Raw genomic sequence first — 18,311 nt, 5'->3', positions numbered from 1 at the left:
AACATTGTTGTGTAAGCGGGCAATGAATATTAACACATCATTTTATTACATAACGCTAGTTAATTTTTGTTAGAAATATACATATCTATTATTGATTGAAATCATTTCAAAAAGTTTATACTTAATATATACAATAAATTATGTAATTATAGAAGATTCCATTTATGAATATTGGAATAATTTGGGCAAAAAGTTTAAAATCTATATCAATTATTTTTTAAGTTATTAATAACCATTTTTGTTCAATAAAAATAAAGTTACAAATGGAAAATATATTTAATTTCAACATGTGTTCGTCGGTGGTCATTTAAACATTTAAATAATAATGTAATCTTATATAACTATATGTACACCTCACCTTGATAATATTTTCACCTATTTTTATTTTATTTTGTAAATGTGTATTAATTTTTACTGTTTTCTTTATTACTGTGGTGTTGATCTAATCATTGCCAGAAATAACTCAGAATGCTTTCTTTTTTACTATTAATTATTTAATTGTAATTTAATTATATTAAATTTAATTGTTTTTGTAGTATAGTTGAATTTATCTTGCAAATACCTTTTAGGTTTGTCAGTGAGCCATAATTTTCATACCTTACGGCATTGGCTGTTTTTTCATGTAAAATTAAACTATATTTGCAGAATTATTTAAAAATCAACAAATCTTAATTTTTGAATTCACCGGCACTGAAGAATCTCCTGAAATATGAAAGTTTTTGTATTATACATGAAATGGAGATTAAATCAATACAGATTAAACCTATTTCAAACTTAAATGATTCAATTATGAAAGAAAGTAGTTTATAAAATATGAAAGATTTTGAAGATAAAGTAAACGATCAAGATTGGTTGTTATCAAATCTTGACCGTCCACCAACCTTTCTAGATCGCTTAAGGTTTTACCTTTACACGAGATTTAATCGCAGACCGTACAAGTCATTTAGATGTATATCAATTAAAGGAGGATTTCTGCCAAAACTATTTTGTAAGTTAACATATAATTACAGCATAGGTGCTAGTTTAAGCTTCTAACACATAAATAAAATATCAGTTGAATACATAAATTAATCTTTATAAGAGTCAAAATGATAATGATTTGTAGTATACAATGGATTGGTGAATTCGAAATATAACATACTTACCTTTATACCGCTGGTTTTATATTCGCAATTTAGGTAACGCATTGTATAATTTCTTTCAAATAAGTAGATAATTACTATGTTATGACAATGTAACATCAGATTCATGTAAATTACTGTAGTTCTTTCATCAATCTTTTCTACTTGGCAATGTGTTTATCGCAACTCGTACCAGTATTGCGTGTCGAGTCACCAATTGTACACATGTTTCCACTGTCCCTGGTCATATTCGTGTACAGCCTAAAGGAGGGCATAGAGGACTATAAGCGCCACGTGAGGGACAAGGAGCACAACCGGCAGCAGTTTTGTTATTTCTCGGATAAGGGATACGTCGACGTGGCCTCAGAGAAGATAAAGCTGGGCCAGTTGCTTATGCTGAAGCAGGGAGAAAGAGTACCTGCGGACATACTGCTGTTGAAGACGAGTGAGCCGAATGGAGCATCCTTTGTGCGCACAGATCAGCTAGATGGAGAGACGGATTGGAAGTTGAAGAGAGCAGTGGCGACGACGCAGGCAATGAGCGTGGAGGACATATTTAATTTGTTGTCAGTGGCCACCGTGGAGGAGCCTAAGCCGGATTTTTACAACTTCCTGGGCAAAATCACGTTCTACTACCCTGTAAAGAGCGAAGATGAAAGACCGAGGGGAGGCTATGAGACCGATAACGCAAACAGTGACCTTGTCATAAGTAGGAGCAGCTCCAGCGACCTTGCCAGTAACGGAAGTATTACGAACAATACCAACAACGTTACCAGTACGACTAACCTTGAGAATATTACCACCAATACAGCTGCCGTTACCAACAACCATGTCGGCGGCAGTCCTAGAATCAGTAACGTCACGGGCAACGGTACCACTACTCTTGGAAGCACCACTAACCTTGCCGGCAACACTAACCTTGCAAGTGGCGCCGATAACTACGATAGAACGAACAGCATGACCAACGTGAAAAGAAGTAGTAGCAGTAACCTGGCGAGAGGAAACAGTAGCGTGAAATGTGATAAGGATGCAGAATTCACGACCATTGGAGTGAAGAGCCTCAAGTACGACCTGGTGGTCGAGTCGCTTAACGTGGACAACGTGGTCTGGATGAACTCGATCGTGGCAAGTGGAACAATACACGGGCTAGTGATATACATCGGCAAGGACGCAAGGGCGTGTCTGAACTCGAAGAGGTCGAGGACGAAGTTCGGGCTCTTCGAAAGAGAGCTGAACAGGCTGTTCATAATACTGATAGTCCTAATGCTGGGCATGACAATAATCATGCTCGCGCCGACGGGCTTCGAAGCGAAGTGGTACGTGACCTTCCTGAAGTACCTGCTGCTGTTCTCAACCATCGTGCCACTGTCGCTGAGAATAAGCCTCGATATCGCAAAGTACGTGTACAACAGAGCCATCGTGATGGATAAAAAGATACCCAAGGCAATGCCGAGAACGACAATGATACCAGAGGAGCTAGGAAGAATACAGTACCTGCTGTCAGACAAGACAGGGACGCTGACGCAAAACGTTATTTCGCTGGAAAAGCTGTACGTGTCGCGTGGATTTTACACAAACGAGGACGTGGGAGTCATAAAGAGCAAGATGGATAGCTTTCTAAGGCCGCCGTCGAATACGGCGACGACGCCACCAAACAGTTTGGGGAATCTCACAACCATTCATGCGAGTGCTAGTGGTCGCGGCGTAGGCGATAAAACGGAGCACAGTAATAGGAGTCACGGGAGTGGTGTAAGTGTTAGGGGAAGTGGCGTTGGTACCAGCACCAGCATCGCGATTGGAAACCAGGGCAGTGCCCGCGGCATTGGTAGCAGCCGAGGCAACGTCGCAGCCACTGGTGGTGGTGGCAGTGTCGGCGTTGTCGCTAGGCAATACGAGGGAGCGAGTAAGGACTCAAGCAGGCACGACGAAACAGGGGGACCACTGAGAGGCGCAAGTCTAGAAGGCGCCTCAAGCGCAAGGGCATTGAATGATAGGGACGAAAAGGAAGTAATAAGGGACATATTTGGCGCAAATCTAGGGGATAGCCTGGAGAGTAGGCTGTGCCTATCGCTTCTATCACTCGGAATTTGCCACAACGTGCGGCCAATACTGTCGACGGAGGATCCGAAACCACAGTCGCCAGCAGTCGGAACAACTGCTGCTACCAAAAACACAAATACAGACGAGAGAGAGACGAATATGGGAACACGTGAAGATGCTGTGGGAAGTCCCACTCGGGTTGGTTACCACGGCCAAGGGCTCGAAAGTAACAGCGGCGCACGCCAGGACAAGGACTTCGGTGTCGTAACCAGCAGAAGTAACATGGGAGAATACGGGTTGAACGACTCTGCGAGCGCAGACGGCTCAGACAGAGCGGTTGGCGGAGCGAAGAGTGAAAAGGAGGAGGACAACGTGGAGTTCCAGGCCAGCTCGCCGGACGAGATCGCACTGGTCAAGTTCGCGCACCTGTGCGGCTTTAAGCTGGTGCACAGAGACGACTACTGCATGCGCCTGCTGGTTAACGGACTACTCCTGGAGTTCAAAATCCTGTTCATGATACCCTTCAGCAGTGAGACGAAGCGCATGGGCATAATCGTCGAGGACTCGTGCGGAGGGAAGCACTTCTTCATCAAGGGGGCGGAGGTGGTTATCATACCCTTCCTGCTCCCCAGGGGAAGCGTCTGGCTCTCGGAGGAGTGCGACAACCTGGCGCGGCTGGGTCTGCGGACGCTGGTCTTCGCCTACAGGCCAATCTCGGACCACGAGTTCACAGTCTTCATGGCCAAGTACCGCGAGGCGAACGTGAGTCTCGAGGACCGCGTGAAGAAGATACGCAACGTGCAGTCGACGCTCGAGCACGGGCTCACGCTGGTGGGCCTGACGGGCGTGCGCGACCAGCTGCAGAGGAACGTGGCGGCCACGCTGGAGAGCCTGAGGAACGCGGGCATCAAGATCTGGATGCTCACGGGCGACAAGATCGACACTGCGAAGTGCGTGGCGATCTCGGCGGGCCTGAAGCAGAGGCACCACACGGTCTACCAGATCAGCGTCGAGAGCCTGGTGAACCCGCTGATTAACCCGTCGGACACCTCGAAGAAGCACCCCGAGCGCGTGGAGAAGGAGGTGATCGACTTCATCAACAGCTTCGACAGGACGGCACACGCGGCCTCTGTCCCGCAGGCCCGGAACCGCTGGCTCTGGCGCTCGGGCGCGCGGGCGGCGCACGACGGGCCCAACTTCGACCGCCCGGAGTCCGAGTACCCGGGCGAGCGGGAGCGCTACGAGGCGTGCATGAAGCGGGTGGCCTCGGTGATCGAGTGGAACCTGGAGCACTTCAGCATGGGCCCCGCGGACTCGGTGCTCATCCTCGACTCCTTCGTGCTCTCGGTCGCGCTCGACCGCCTGCGCAAGCTCCTGCTCAAGAGCAGCACGCTCGCGAGCAGCGTGCTCTGCTGCCGCTGCACGCCGCAGATGAAGGCGGACATCGTGAAGCTGCTGAAGACGAACAAGCAGATCGTCTGCTGCATCGGCGACGGCGACAACGACGTGCCCATGATCACGGAGGCGAACGTGGGCATCGGGATCGTCGGCAAGGAGGGCCTGCAGGCCTCGCTCTCGAGCGACTACTCGCTCGTCGAGTTCTCGCACCTGAAGCGGCTGCTCCTCTGGCACGGCAGGAACTCGTACAAGCGCAGCAGCAAGATGAGCCAGTTCCTCATGCACCGCGGCGTCATCATCAGCGTCATGCAGGCGATCTTCAGCAGCATCTACTACTTCATTCCCATCGCCTTCTTCCAGGGCTGGCTCCTCGTCGGCTTCACCTCCTACTACAACATGATTCCCATATTCTGCCTCGTGCTCGACGTGGAGATTTGCGAGGAGGACGTGATGCTCTTCCCCGAGCTCTACCACGAGCTGCGGCGCGGCCGCGTGATGAACGTGAAGACCTTTCTCATCTGGATCTGGATTTCGCTCTTCCAGGGCACCGTGCTCATGACCGGCGCCATCATCCTCTTCGAGAACTCGCTCGTCTCCCTCATCGCCATCGGCTGCACCTCGCTCTTCATTCTTGAGATTTTGAACCTCGTCGCCGAGCTGAACAGTTGGCACCGTCTCACCATCATCGGCATCATGTGCACTTCGGTCGTCTACTTCTACTCGCTGCTCGTCTTCAGGAACAACTTCGACATGGAGTTCATCGCCCGCAAGAGCTTTTTCTGGAAGATCTGGGTGATCAGTTTCCTCGGCTGGGTTCCCGTTTACGCTGTGAAGTGGCTAACGAATCTGCTGAAGCCTCCTCAGTACGTCAAGCTGATCGTTTCTTAGTTTTTAAAATCACAACAATCGTTTACTGTTGATAGGCCCATTTGATTTTTACCTGGCTGATTTAGCATTTTAATGTTTTTTTCTTTACTTTTATTTTGACAAAATTTGTCATACTGTTACTTGACTCCGAATAGTAACCAGCGTGTTTAAGCACAGTTATAATTTTGAATTTACCGATTTGTATACATGCTATCTACACACACACCGATAAAAGTACATTACCTACACACACAAATAAAAGCGCATCATCTACACACACGGCCATTGTACATCAAATACACAAACATATGAAAATGCACTACTCATTTTGTTTGATTTATTAGAAAGTTTTCGACTTCCACCACGCATTGGTGGACTCGGTAGTGTGCAACTCCAACGAAGTTGGCTATTGACTTGAGTAGCAACAGGTAGAGCACGGGCAACCCCTCTACATCGTTAGTGTTAGTTTTGGTAATATTAGCAGTGTTAGTGTTGGTAACATTAGTGTTAGTAGTAACAGTAACTTTAGTAGTATTAGCAACATCAATAACAGCAATACCAATAGTACCAATACCAGTAGTAATAACAGTAACTTTAGTAGTATTAGCAACATCAATAACAGCAATACCAATAGTACCAATACCAGTGATAACAGTACCACTAACACTAATAGAGTCCATGGGTGTAACGGTAACTAGCTAGTCCAACAGCTACTACTTACGGTATGACTTGTTTTTTAGGTTAAACGGCTTCGGGGGCAGCGTGAATCCCACCTCCGTCACTTTCCCCAATTCCTGAAAGCTGTTTTCCATCCTCTCCAACTCGTGTTCGTACAGGTTGCACGTTTCACTTTCACAGCTGTCGCCACCATCCCTATCTCCAGTGCCACTCGTGGCACTATCATTAACGCTGACACTGCTCCTTGTTCTTTTACTTTTAGGTTCACTGGCACCATCCTCCGCTTCGAGCATATCTGCGTACTTTAATATTTGATTCGTTACGTCCGTGTAAACGTTGTTATACTTCTGAATTACGTTAACCAACTTTATCTCCCTCGCCATGTTCATTATCTGTCTCTTCTGATCCCTCGTTGAGAGTAGGAAGTGGTTAAATTCCAGGCTTTTTTCGGGCGAGAAGCCCGAGTAGTTCGGGTAGTTGTTGAACAGACTCGTTATCAGGTAGAATATTTCGCAATTTCCGACCATGTTATCTCTTATCAGGTTCAGTAAATCGGTGTCACCACCGGTTCTACTGGGAGAATTGTTGGTATTACAGGTGCTGGTGGACAGGCCACTGGAACCACCGTAATAATCCATCAGGTGCTTGTACATGTTGTTACTGCTGGCTCCCATCAAGTTTAAATAGTTGTTTATTTCCGCTTCTTTATCCTCGTCGCCACTACTGCTGTCTTCTGTATTCTTACTACCACTATTGCCACTTTTCTTATTAAATATTGGTAATAGCTTAAACAGCAGAAAGTGGTTTGTTGTGTATCTATATATTATTGACGATAGGAACGAGCTAAAGTTACTTTTCTTGTAGCTTTCAACTATGTACTTCTTAAATCTGTCCAAGTCACTTTCACTAAGCAACTCTCTCTTCAACTCATCCCTCAGCTTTTTTTCTTCCACCTTTCCCTTCCTACTTCTGTAGTAGTAGTATAGTACATTTAAATACGCTTTTACATATCCGTATCTATTTATGTTTCCAATATCTTCAAGTTTCATTTTTTTCATCTCTTCCTCATCACCGGTGCTACTATTCCTGTTCCCACTACTTTGACCGCTTATGCTATCCATTTCCTCATCTGTTCTTATTCTCCATCTATTTTCTTTGCGGTCGTGGTATATTCTCTTCGGATTTGTCTCCACTACCTTTACTATTCTTTTTTTACTCTTTTTATTTCCATTACTCTTTTTAGTACTACCACTTCCGCCATTACTTTTATTGGTGGTGTTGGCGTTATTAGCCATATTACTGGCATTACTTGTATTGGTAATGTTGGCGTTATTGGTATTATTAGCGCTATTGCTGGCATTACTTGTATTGGCGCTATTAGTGGTATTGCTAACATTAATTGTATTAGCGGTATCTGTAACATCGGTATTATTAAAGCTATCGGCCGTGCTGTTGGCACTTGCTCTTCTCTTTCTTATTGATGCGAACTCCGGAGGCTGCGTGTGGAATATTGGCCACAGCAATCTACATGTTATCAGTACTATTGCACACCCTATTACGTTTTTAGGGTACCCTAGTAGAGTACCGTATATTTGTCCATCCAACTCCCTATCCTCGCTCCTACCTCTTTCACCTCCTTTTCTACTACCTGTTCCTTTTACACTACCATTAACTTTTATGTTACCAGTACCGTTTGTACTACTACCACCACAGTCATTACCACTTTGGCATTCCAAATACTTTACTAGTTTATCCACCACTATTATCACTATGTTTGGCAGCCTCGTGAAGTGTATTATTCTTCTGCACAGCACCGTCACATTCAACTCATAGTCGCCTTTGCTGCACCTTTTGTCCTCATTATCGCTATTATTCCTCGAAGCCAGTACGTTATTCAGGTAGTAGTTCAGAGCTGTTCTCAGAGAGTTCACTGATTTCGGGTGTATTGAGTTCGTGAAAACGTTTGTGCAGTAGTCCTCCTGCAGCGACCTGCTCATCTTCCCCTTCGGCCCCTGGAATACGAACGTTTTGTACAGCTTACTTATCACTTCCTTCGACAACAGTCTGTTGACGCTTCTCAGCGGTATTCTTCCTTGCAGTATCAGCCTATAGATGTCACTGCACACCATTCCGTATCTGTACTTGTTCATGCTCATGAGTATTATTACTGCTATCGTGTTTATTCCTTCTCTTTCGAGCCTCCGTATTCTCTGCGCCGTTTCCACCAGCTCTCTATTAATTCTTGCCATTTTTTCTCCACTCGGTTGTCCGTTAGCATATCCTCTTCCTTCCACATTACTGTTATCCATTTCTTCAGTAGGATACATCTCACTGTAATTTCCTTCTGTTGTTGACTCGTAGCCAACTCTCTCACTTTCACTATCTGCTCCCCTTTCGTTCATATTGCTAAAATAATGAATTAGATACCGTTTCCACAGATACTTGCTGTGTGACTCTATCAGGTGTACTATCTCGTACTTTATTACCAGTATTTTACATAAGTTCATCAGTATTTCCTGCAGTCCCACTATTATACACAGCTCCTTCTGCTTTAAACTTTCTAGCTTCTGCTCAATCAGCTTATCGTCTAACTTATCGGTCAACCTCTTTATCCTTTTATCATCCTTTATTTCACCAATCAATTCCAGGTCTTCTGCTTGCTGTGTCAATCTTCCTGCTCTCTTCGACTGTGCGTAATATCCTGAGAAGAAATCCGTTTGTGTTTGCGTTATGTTTTGTAGCACACCGCACACTGGGCACGTTATTTCATTCTCAACGTCTTCAAACACTTCTCCGCAGTTATCACAAATCATATTTTACTCCACTTACATTTAAATACTTTTTTAATTAATTTCTATAAAATTGCCAATATAACTTTTAAACAATCAATTTATATTAGTATAACACAAATATAAACTTTAATTTGACTAAATATGTCAAATCATGTCGAATTCAGATAGTTGAGTGAATTGTTAAAATCCAGTTCAAACAGTGTAAAATCTGTATTTGTGTTGAAATATACTGATATCAATATCTTTATGTCTTGGCTCTTACTTATTATTCTCTGCAAACTGTCCAGAGATCCCAGTTTTATTTCATTTGGATTCATACAGTTAAAACTAGAATCCTTTAATTTCAGATTTGATGATATTCGTTTAAACAATTCTATCATATCATTTGATACCTTCAAATTACTGTTTATTTTACAATAGAACGGAAATATTAGAAAGCTGCGATAAGAATCTGATCTATACACACCTAGTAGGCATGGGCAAATCAATATATTCAGTTTATCATTTAATTTTAACTTATCGTATGAATTGGAATTCAACTTTTCCACTAATGTGTCTCCTAAATTTGCAAAAATAAAGTCTCTAAATTTATCAAAAATACACTTTAGGTTTATACCATCTCCTGTGAATAAACTCTTAAATTTCAGACAATCTATATCTTCCACTTCATAAATAGTTTTATTTTCATCACTGTACTCATTGTGTATGAATTTTAACCATATTGGAGCTATTTTACAGAATAAATTGCGATAGTATAAGTCAAAATATTTGTGAAGTTTAACTATGAAATCAAAAGAAAAAGGATATCCTAAATATTTTATACAATCTTCATTAAAATTGTCCATTAATAGCAACACATTTTTTCACAAAATACATTGTTCTTTTCCATAACAACACTATATAAAATGTGTATACACTATAGATGAGTTTTTAAGTATATGTATATTCTGTTGTATTGATTTCATCTTAATCGTAATGTTTAATATGTATATTGTAAAATGATTTTATATACAGGAAAAACTTATAATAAATCCTATATGAAAGAAGAAGGAAGGTCTGATTTAAGTAGTAATCCAAAAAACCTTAGATTCAATAAATCTTCCTTGACTTTCAATAGATATAAGCATTTCAACTTTAATAAATCTCTTTTTGAGTTGGGAAATATACCATTAGATAGATTGCTGGAGTGTATTAATAAGATTACAGCCATTCTGGATAAATATGTAAACGACGTAAGCCCCTTCAACACAAAGTTGAGAAAACTATTTATTCACGATTTGGCACAAGAAAGGGACGTAATAGCGGAAAATAGACTAAAAATTGGAAAGGAACTGGTTTTAAAATTCAATGTTGACCGTCTCTGCGAAAGCGCAATTAAATATAAATTAAGCGGAAATGAGTCAGATTTGAATAAGTTTAACATCTCGGCGATTCCAACTGAGCTGGAAACTGATAAAAATTTCTTAAACACCCTGGATTCTAAAAGAACTAGATCCGAAAAGGCTAAGTCAACGAAGCAGAAGCCTAAATCGGATGGAAAGAGGATTAAATCAGGAAAAAAGGAGGACCAGATCGTGGAAGCGAGTAATTTAAACTACTACATAAAGTATTTTAACTATTTGAAGCTGTATTACCAGTATTACATGAATCATTTCGTCTCAGTCTACATCTTCTACAAATCGTATAGCAACGGGAGCAGAAACGATGCAAAGAGGTCCTGGGTGCATATTAGGGACGGGGAAAGGACTGTGTACATTTTGGGGAAGCTGTTTGTATATTTTAGGAAGTTGGCCATCTTACACCTAAAGTGTTTAATCAACCTGCTACCCCTTTCGTTTGTGTACAACCCGGACAACTTTATCAATTACAACGGCCTGGTAGACTACAACGACGTCATTTACTGTGAAATGAACAGTTTGGGCGACCTCGACAGCGGATTGAGGCTGGAGTTAAAGCGGAACCTGTTCGATTGCATAGAAATAAACAGAAAGTTTGATCTCGAGGAGTTCAACAACTTCTTAAACGTCAACAACTTGAACGATTTGACCTTGGAGTCTGGTAAACAGTTTTCGACCACTATTGAAACCGGTGCCGCTGGAGACCATGACTCTAGAGTTGATGCCTTCAGCCATAACGCCCCTTTTCAGAATGGCTTTGATCCTCGGATTTATACCGACAGTATTACTAATTTTGCTGCGGCCATCCACTCTGGTCCTCTTTATCCAATTAATCCGAGTTTAATCCCCAGTCTTGCGAAAAAGAGTCTTAATCTGTTATTTGATGTTAATTCAAATTTGAACGGTAGTTTTCCTGGCAACGAAAAAAGTTTACTTGACATGCTTCCGTCTTTTCTAAGTGAGGGCAACGAAAGAAACATTGTGCTTGCTAACAGTTCAACTGATAGAGCAGACACCAAAACGTGTAATAGGCCACCCACTGCATCCGGTGCCACCAATAGTAAGGATCGTTATACACATACCAGTAGTGATTCTGGTAAAGATAATTGGACTAACAATAATAATCACAGCATTGGGAGACGGAGTGACGGTGAGCATAATGACGGCAAGTATGACTATAAGCAGGACGGCAGGTACGACGCCAACCATGATCCTGAATACCGTGATCAACATGATAATGGATACCATGATAGACGATACGTTAAGCGTGAAGATGGTAGAAATGAAACCACTCATGGCGGTATATACAATGAGAGTAAATATGATTCTAATTACGGCAAAGGCAAATACGACATCAGAAATTACACAGTTAAGAACGATGGAAGGAACTTCGAGGATAAACATGACGTCAAACACGATAGAAGATATAGCTATGGCAGCTACGAAGACAGCAGGCACAATGACCACATTCACGCTGACGGCAGGCACAATGACCACATTCACGCTGACGGCAGGCACAATGACCACATTCACGCTGACGGCAGGCACGATGAAAGTAGGTATAGTGGTGACGCTAGCAGACGTGGTGATGACAGTAGCAGGTCTGGAAGCAGTAGCAGTAGATACAGCGACACAAACAGGCACAGTGATAAGAGACGGCACAGCGATGGTAGCAAGTATGGCAGTAGCATCAGGCGCAGCAGCGGCAACGGTAGGTACGGCGGAGACAGGAGGTACGATTCACGACATGAAGGCAGGTACGGCCACTACAGATACCGCGACGGAAGACACGGTGGCCGAAGAAGCATTAGTCACAGCACGCACAGCAGCAGCAGCAGCAGTGGCAGTTATCACCGCAGCTACAGGAATCGGAGGCCGGAAAGACACACTCACCCTGTTTTGACGAGGAGCAGCAGTGCTGGGAGCAGCAGTAGCTCGCACAGCATGGGCAGAGGGCTCACCTCGCACGTGCCTCAGCAAAACCCGCCGATAAAGCTGGAACTGGGACATCAGAACGGCCCTTGCAATCCTCCTCAGTCAACCACAAGCACGGAGGGCCCACTCCCAAGCAGCCGCGGTGTGGACGCCAGGAGCCTGAAGATGGACAGCGCCGAGAAGGAAAGGCTCGGCAAGGAGCTGAAGAGTGGAAAGAAGTTGAAGAGCAGCACCAAGTTCAGCACCATGAACATAAAGGAAATATTCAACAGCCTCGCCTCCAAGGCCAGGCCCGCCGACGCCACAACCTCTGCCCATGACAGCCACCTAGGCTACAAGTCAAGAGGTCACAGCGCCAGCACTGGGCTCAGGGACTGCTGCGATTCCATCGGTTCTGACAGTGGCAGCCCCAGCAGCATGGTCACCGACGTTACCACCAGTAGCAATGACACTGTCGACATGGCCGTTGATGATATGGACGATAGTGCTGGTGGCAGTATGGCCGTCGATGCTGATGCTTATGCCACCAGTACCAGTATTGTCACTGCCTCGGATCCTGATGCTAATAAAGGTGTTGACAGCAGTGCTGGGAAGCACATGGGCGAAGGTACCGGCGATAATCCTGGTGAAATCACTGCTGGCAAGACCGACGACACTCCCCTCACGTCAATGCAATCATATATTGAAAATATTAAATAGAGGTAGAAACTGCCGCACAATTCACGGAACACACACACGGCATTGAGCTCCAGGCAATTCTGGAGTAAAAGAAACACGGAGACGTTGGTAAAGTACGATCGCATTCTCATAGCTTTTACCAAATTAACTCACTTCAATAAGCTAGCTTTAACACTATTCCACTTCAATCTGTCCGCCAGAGTCGATAATCAGCTTACTTATCCTCTCAACCTCATCGGCATCCAAATCTAATAATTTTTATAATTTACTTTTGCACGTGTACGCAGATTATTGATGTGCGTGCGGTCACTAAATATTTGTGTAACTGTCTGCGGGCCTCTTACTTTTCTTAATAACCTTTGGGTACGACTCTATCAGCTCCTTCGACTCCCTCAGGTTTATGTTCAGCAGCGTCCTCACCGTTTTAATTATCTCTATCTTCTTCTCCTTGTCGAATCCGACTAACTTGATGCTCCTCTTCACGTCGGTCCTTTTATCCTGTTTAGAGGCAGCTGCGTTTGCATCACTTGTGGCATCGGTAGCGACGCCAGCAGTGCTGGCTGCGCTGTCCTGTGTGTTTGCTACGTTTGGCAGTGGTCCAGTGTTGCTCGGTACCATTTGTCCCGGCGGCATAAAGCCGACATCTACGCAATGTCAATTCACTAATTCGTCTTTTTTACTAAATACACATCTTAAGAATCCATTTCCTTATTGCCTTTTATCTAGTGATTGTTTAATCGCTTACTTTGAAAGAACGTGTTTGGGTGTGGAAACGGGTGCCTTCCCGGTATGAAGTTGGCGCCATTACTAATATCTAAATCATTGTTAGTCGGTTAACCACATTTCCGTCGCTGCGTTTTCCTATTTACTGTCGATCAAACTCACTTTCCGATAGCTTCTCTTGGCACAGATTACATAAATCTGCCGCCTCAATGAGCGTTAGATTTAGTATCTCGTCGACCAACTTTATGACCTATAATTAATCGTTACTGTGTGGTTAGCTCTCATCATCGTTTCATACTACTGATTCTTACTTTTGAGGATGGCTTCCTGGTATCTGTGTCATTCTCCGCTGCCGACGTCGTGGAATCTTGCAATTTTTTAAAGACGTCAAAAGTGCTATAATTTTTAACTCTTTTACCGATATGTGTATTAACATATTTATTAAATATTAATTTATTAATCATTTTTGATTTACAACAATTTTTACTTTATAAACTCGTTATAGTACCACACACTATTCGACCGGTTTAACATTTTTTTTTCTTTTTTTCTTCAAATCTATTTCCACATTTATTCACACCCATTTATTTATTTATTTACTTCTATATTCAAAAATACGTTTTCATATTTATTTTAATTAACAAATATTAAACATTGCGTGTACATCTAGATCAACATCCTTCTCAATATCACTTATGAACTCCCGTGTGACCTATATTTATTTAATAAACAGCTCCTTTTGATAAATTATTTACATTTAACTTTCGTTTCACTTACGTTTAGGCAGAACTTTAAGTTACTGTTTAGCAGTGTTAGGTTATTCAGGTTATACTTTCCACTGTTGTTGCTCAGGTTCGTTGTGTAGTCCGTAAACAGGAGACCGCTCTTCCCTATTACCAAGTTAGTTCTATTTCCGCTAATTATGTGCACGTATCCCTCCTCGACTACCCACAATATCTACACATTCGTCACTTTTTATTAATTCCTTTTCCTAGCTACACGTATACTCACACATACACATAACTACGTCTTCACATATTTATCATCATATGATACTATGATGCCTATCTACCATCTTTATCTGTGTTTCTATTTGATGTTCTTACGTGTTTGTATATTTCATAGTTTGTTGTTCTTTTCAACTTTGCTGCTATCAGCATCAGTTGCGTTACGGCTAGCCAGTACTTTAAATCAAATTCTCCTTTCTTAACTACGTTTTCTTCGCTCCTTTTACCCTTTTTACTTTCTTTTTTTTCTTTGTTTACTACTTTTCTTGTATTTTTTTTAACCTTGTTTACCGTTTCCTTTTCCGTCTTCTTTTCATTCGGCACTACGTATCTTTTATAGTACTGTGTGTTTGAATGAAACGTGTATTTTGACGACACATATCCGCTCAGTATGATTATTTTACACAGCTTGTTTCCTATTATATTCCTACAATTGCTCAAACTACTGTAATATCCACACCGTCCACTATTGTCGTTACCGTACTCGCTGTAGCCAACTCTGTTATTGTATCCACTGTACCCGCTGTAGCCAACTCTGTTATTATACACATTGTTACCTACGTGGTAGCCATTGTATTCATTGTAACTGGTATAGCTTCTGTTCCCATAACTGTCTTGTACTTGACTCATTTTACCGTACTCACTCTCTGTTATGACACTCATGTATCTCGTCTTATAGTTACTTATTATGTTGTAGAGGTGCACGTCCAACACTCTTTCTTCCCAACCTTCTCCTAATCCCATCTCCTCATCTCCATCGTCTACCTTATACTTACTCTTATAGGTATTCCACAATAAACTACACATCAATCTAAACCTATCAAACTTACTTTATGTATAGCAACATTGACTTTATGTCGTTGTGGTAATAGTTGAACAGTATTTGAACTACGTATTTTACAAAACTCTCTCTTATCCTTGTCGCCTTTACTATTTGATTCACCAACTCATCCCCTTAATTATTGTTAATATTTTATAACACACCCTCCTAACTTACTATCTAGTCAACACATACGCCTAACTTACTATCTAGTCAACACATACGCCTAACTTACTATCTAGTCAATACATATGCCTAACTTACTATCTTGTCAACACATCCACCATAACTACCCAGTTGATAAACTTACTTGTTTTCGAAGGAAATATGAATACTTTTGGCATCGGCAAGTTAAATTGAAAGTTTATTGGCACTTCATATGCTCCTATAAGTATAAGAACCAACTTGTTTCCCTTGTATACTGTGCGCTTCCCCTCATTCATCGTTCTATGATCCAAGTCTATAATGTGAAGATACTCGTGGATTTTAAGTATGTTGATCAACAGCTTGTTGTTCTGGTTTATCAAGTCGTTAAAATTGTCAAACACATAGAATATTTTCCTTTCATTCCTCGGTGATGTAGCTTCATCATCGTTGTTATTGTTACAATCGTTGTTGGCGTCGTTGTTTTTGGTATTATCCGTGTTATTGGTATTATCGTCGTTACTGGTATTACTATCCGTGTTATTGCTACTATCGTTGTTGGCGTCGTTGTTTTTGGTATTATCCGTGTTATTGGTATTATCGTCGTTACTGGTATTACTATCCGTGTTATTGTTACTATCGTTGCTACCATCGTTATTGGTATTATTATCGGTGTTACTGGTACTGTTGTCGTAGCTGTTTTTTGCCTTGCCCGCGGATTTTGTGGGCCTTTTTGGCTTCCCTCTAGAACCCCCAGCACCCAGCCTCCGCTTCTTAGTCGTTAGACTCTCCGAAGCCTCCTCCTCGTCCTCCGCCTTCACGTCAGACCTTCCACTCATATCACTCATGGCCTTAAATAGCAGCCTCGTGAACTGTATCAGCTTGTTTCCGTTTTCCATGTTAAAGGTCCTCAGCTCCCCGCTCTTACAGTCCAGGCCTTCTAACACACTGGCTTTAAACCTGTTCCACTCATACTCCAAAAGTACTCCGCCGTTCGAACAGTCTATTAATTTTCATTAATTTTAGTCCGTTGTGTACACATTTAACTTTTATGCTCGTTTTACATTCTATACTACTTTTATTTACATGAATTAAGCCTCAAAATATCATTTTTTCAAACACAGCTTCACTTACGCTGATATACTGATAAATCCATATATGTGTAGACATATTTGTTCTTTTTCATGTATTTTTTGATCGTTTCCGTCTTCCCGCACGTATACGGCCCAATTACTTGTATTATTGGCACGGAATCATCGCCCTAAACGCGTCAATTACTTTGTTTTTTCTCTTAGCCAATAGTTTACCTATTTACTTTAAACTTACACTGCCTATCAGTTGATTTAATTGATACTCGACATCGTTCTCCTCTCTCGCCGACTCCATGTGGTCTTCCTATTCCTAGTTGCTGCGAACTACATACACATCTATTATTTTTACACCAAAATCCGTTTATTTTACCTTCTTCTTTACTGTTTTTACCTCATTTTTGTCTACGGGTAGCCACACATTTTTACTCCGCACATTCAGGCCTTCCTGCTCACACATCGCCGCTCCAATATCTATTGTTTGCGTTTATCTACCTTATATGCATTATGTATATTATTCCTCATCCCCATGGTTATCTGCAATTGACATATATTCACACAGATCCGTGCATCTATGTACGCTCGTATGCTTACGCACTCCTAGGGTACCACGTATTCGCTTTTATCAGATTAACATTTTGGAGAGCTGCAACGTGCTGTTCTCGATTATGTTCAGCTTGTGGAGCTCCGCGTAGACCGTCCGCAGCTGCTGGTTCCGCTCAGCCAGACGCGCCTCCTCGTCCTCCCTGCTGCGCTGCGGCGCGCCCTTCGGCTCCGCCGCCGCCTCGCTGTCGATGTTGTAGAGGTAGAGCAGGAGCAGCTTCTCGAAGAGCAGACTCACCATCTTCCTGTTCATGGTCGCGGCCGCGCTCTCCGAGGTGCTCCTCCCCGGGCCCGGCAGCGTCGAGACGACCAACAGCTTCAGCTGGTTCACGAGCGCGACCAGGTCTACCGCGAGGCCGAACTTGTTGATGATGTTGATGAAGTTGTTCATGATCTCGTACTTGACGCTCAGCCCGCGCTCGTGCTCGTTCGAGAAGAAGAAGTTGTTCGCGTAGTAGTTGAGTCTGTTGAGCAGCTTCGTCTTCTTCACGCTCGGCACGTGTGAGGATCCGTTGAAGAGCTGCACTGAGAGGAGTATTTCCTCTCCGAAGTACTCGTTGAGCTTCTGCTCCTCCTCCTTCGTCTTCTCCAGGCCCTCGATGTACTCCGCGTACCCGTTTGAGAAGAGGAACTTGAGTCTTGCGTAGATGCTTCCTATCAGCGTGTCCACGAGTCTTTCGCGGTCCGTCACTGCGCCTCCGCTTCCCGTGCCCGTCATTTCCAGGAAGAACTGCGAGGATGCGAATATTTTCAAGAACTGCTGGTACAGCTCATACTTGTGGTTTTTCACCAGCTTGTTCGTCTTTTCGTCCAGCATCACGTAGCTTCTCTTCGGCCCGTCGACCGTCGCGTAGTAGTCCTTGAAGATGTAGAGCATCTTCAGCATGTTCGTCAGCTTGATTCCGCTCGAGTCTCTTATGTTCGCGATTCCTCCTGCGTTTGCCGCCTCCATGTTCTTGTACGTGTTTTTGGCCTGTTCTGCGTTCTTGCTGTGCGGCCCCTTTCCTGGTTCCGCCGCCC

General features: G+C 43.1%; 5 protein-coding genes across 5 annotated transcripts; 2 read left to right on the top strand and 3 right to left on the bottom strand.

Moving 5' to 3' along the window:
- Window positions 1-813: 813 nt before the first annotated feature.
- TOT_020000794 (cation transporting ATPase) lies at window positions 814-5,447 on the top strand (the record flags this gene model as incomplete). Its single annotated transcript, XM_009692545.1, has 3 exons — window positions 814-988; window positions 1,106-1,178; window positions 1,265-5,447. The coding sequence occupies 3 exons, from the start codon at window positions 814-816 to the stop codon at window positions 5,445-5,447; spliced, it is 4,431 nt and encodes a 1,476-aa protein (XP_009690840.1).
- A 249-nt stretch (window positions 5,448-5,696) lies between these two features.
- On the bottom strand, window positions 5,697-8,917 carry TOT_020000793 (conserved hypothetical protein; the record flags this gene model as incomplete). Its single annotated transcript, XM_009692544.1, has 5 exons — window positions 5,697-5,872; window positions 6,148-6,371; window positions 6,471-6,771; window positions 6,865-8,107; window positions 8,471-8,917. 5 exons carry the CDS (start codon window positions 8,915-8,917, stop codon window positions 5,697-5,699), a joined length of 2,391 nt encoding a protein of 796 aa, XP_009690839.1.
- Window positions 8,918-9,045: 128 nt separating this feature from the next.
- On the bottom strand, window positions 9,046-9,741 carry TOT_020000792 (hypothetical protein; the record flags this gene model as incomplete). The annotated part of the gene is made up of 2 exons (XM_009692543.1): window positions 9,046-9,452; window positions 9,588-9,741. 2 exons carry the CDS (start codon window positions 9,739-9,741, stop codon window positions 9,046-9,048), a joined length of 561 nt encoding a protein of 186 aa, XP_009690838.1.
- Window positions 9,742-9,933: 192 nt separating this feature from the next.
- Window positions 9,934-12,927, top strand: TOT_020000791 (conserved hypothetical protein; the record flags this gene model as incomplete). The annotated part of the gene is made up of 1 exon (XM_009692542.1): window positions 9,934-12,927. One exon carries the CDS (start codon window positions 9,934-9,936, stop codon window positions 12,925-12,927), a length of 2,994 nt encoding a protein of 997 aa, XP_009690837.1.
- A 1,339-nt stretch (window positions 12,928-14,266) lies between these two features.
- On the bottom strand, window positions 14,267-17,148 carry TOT_020000790 (conserved hypothetical protein; the record flags this gene model as incomplete). The annotated part of the gene is made up of 8 exons (XM_009692541.1): window positions 14,267-14,341; window positions 14,392-14,573; window positions 14,702-15,435; window positions 15,467-15,590; window positions 15,767-16,603; window positions 16,735-16,861; window positions 16,927-16,995; window positions 17,062-17,148. 8 exons carry the CDS (start codon window positions 17,146-17,148, stop codon window positions 14,267-14,269), a joined length of 2,235 nt encoding a protein of 744 aa, XP_009690836.1.
- Between the last annotated feature and the right edge of the window lie 1,163 nt (window positions 17,149-18,311).

This window comes from Theileria orientalis, chromosome 2 (assembly GCF_000740895.1).
Source record: "Theileria orientalis strain Shintoku DNA, chromosome 2, complete genome".
NCBI classification, from domain to species: domain Eukaryota; phylum Apicomplexa; class Aconoidasida; order Piroplasmida; family Theileriidae; genus Theileria; species Theileria orientalis.
The sequence above is the reverse complement of the archived record's forward strand: the minus strand, read 5'-3'. Positions and strand labels throughout refer to the sequence as shown.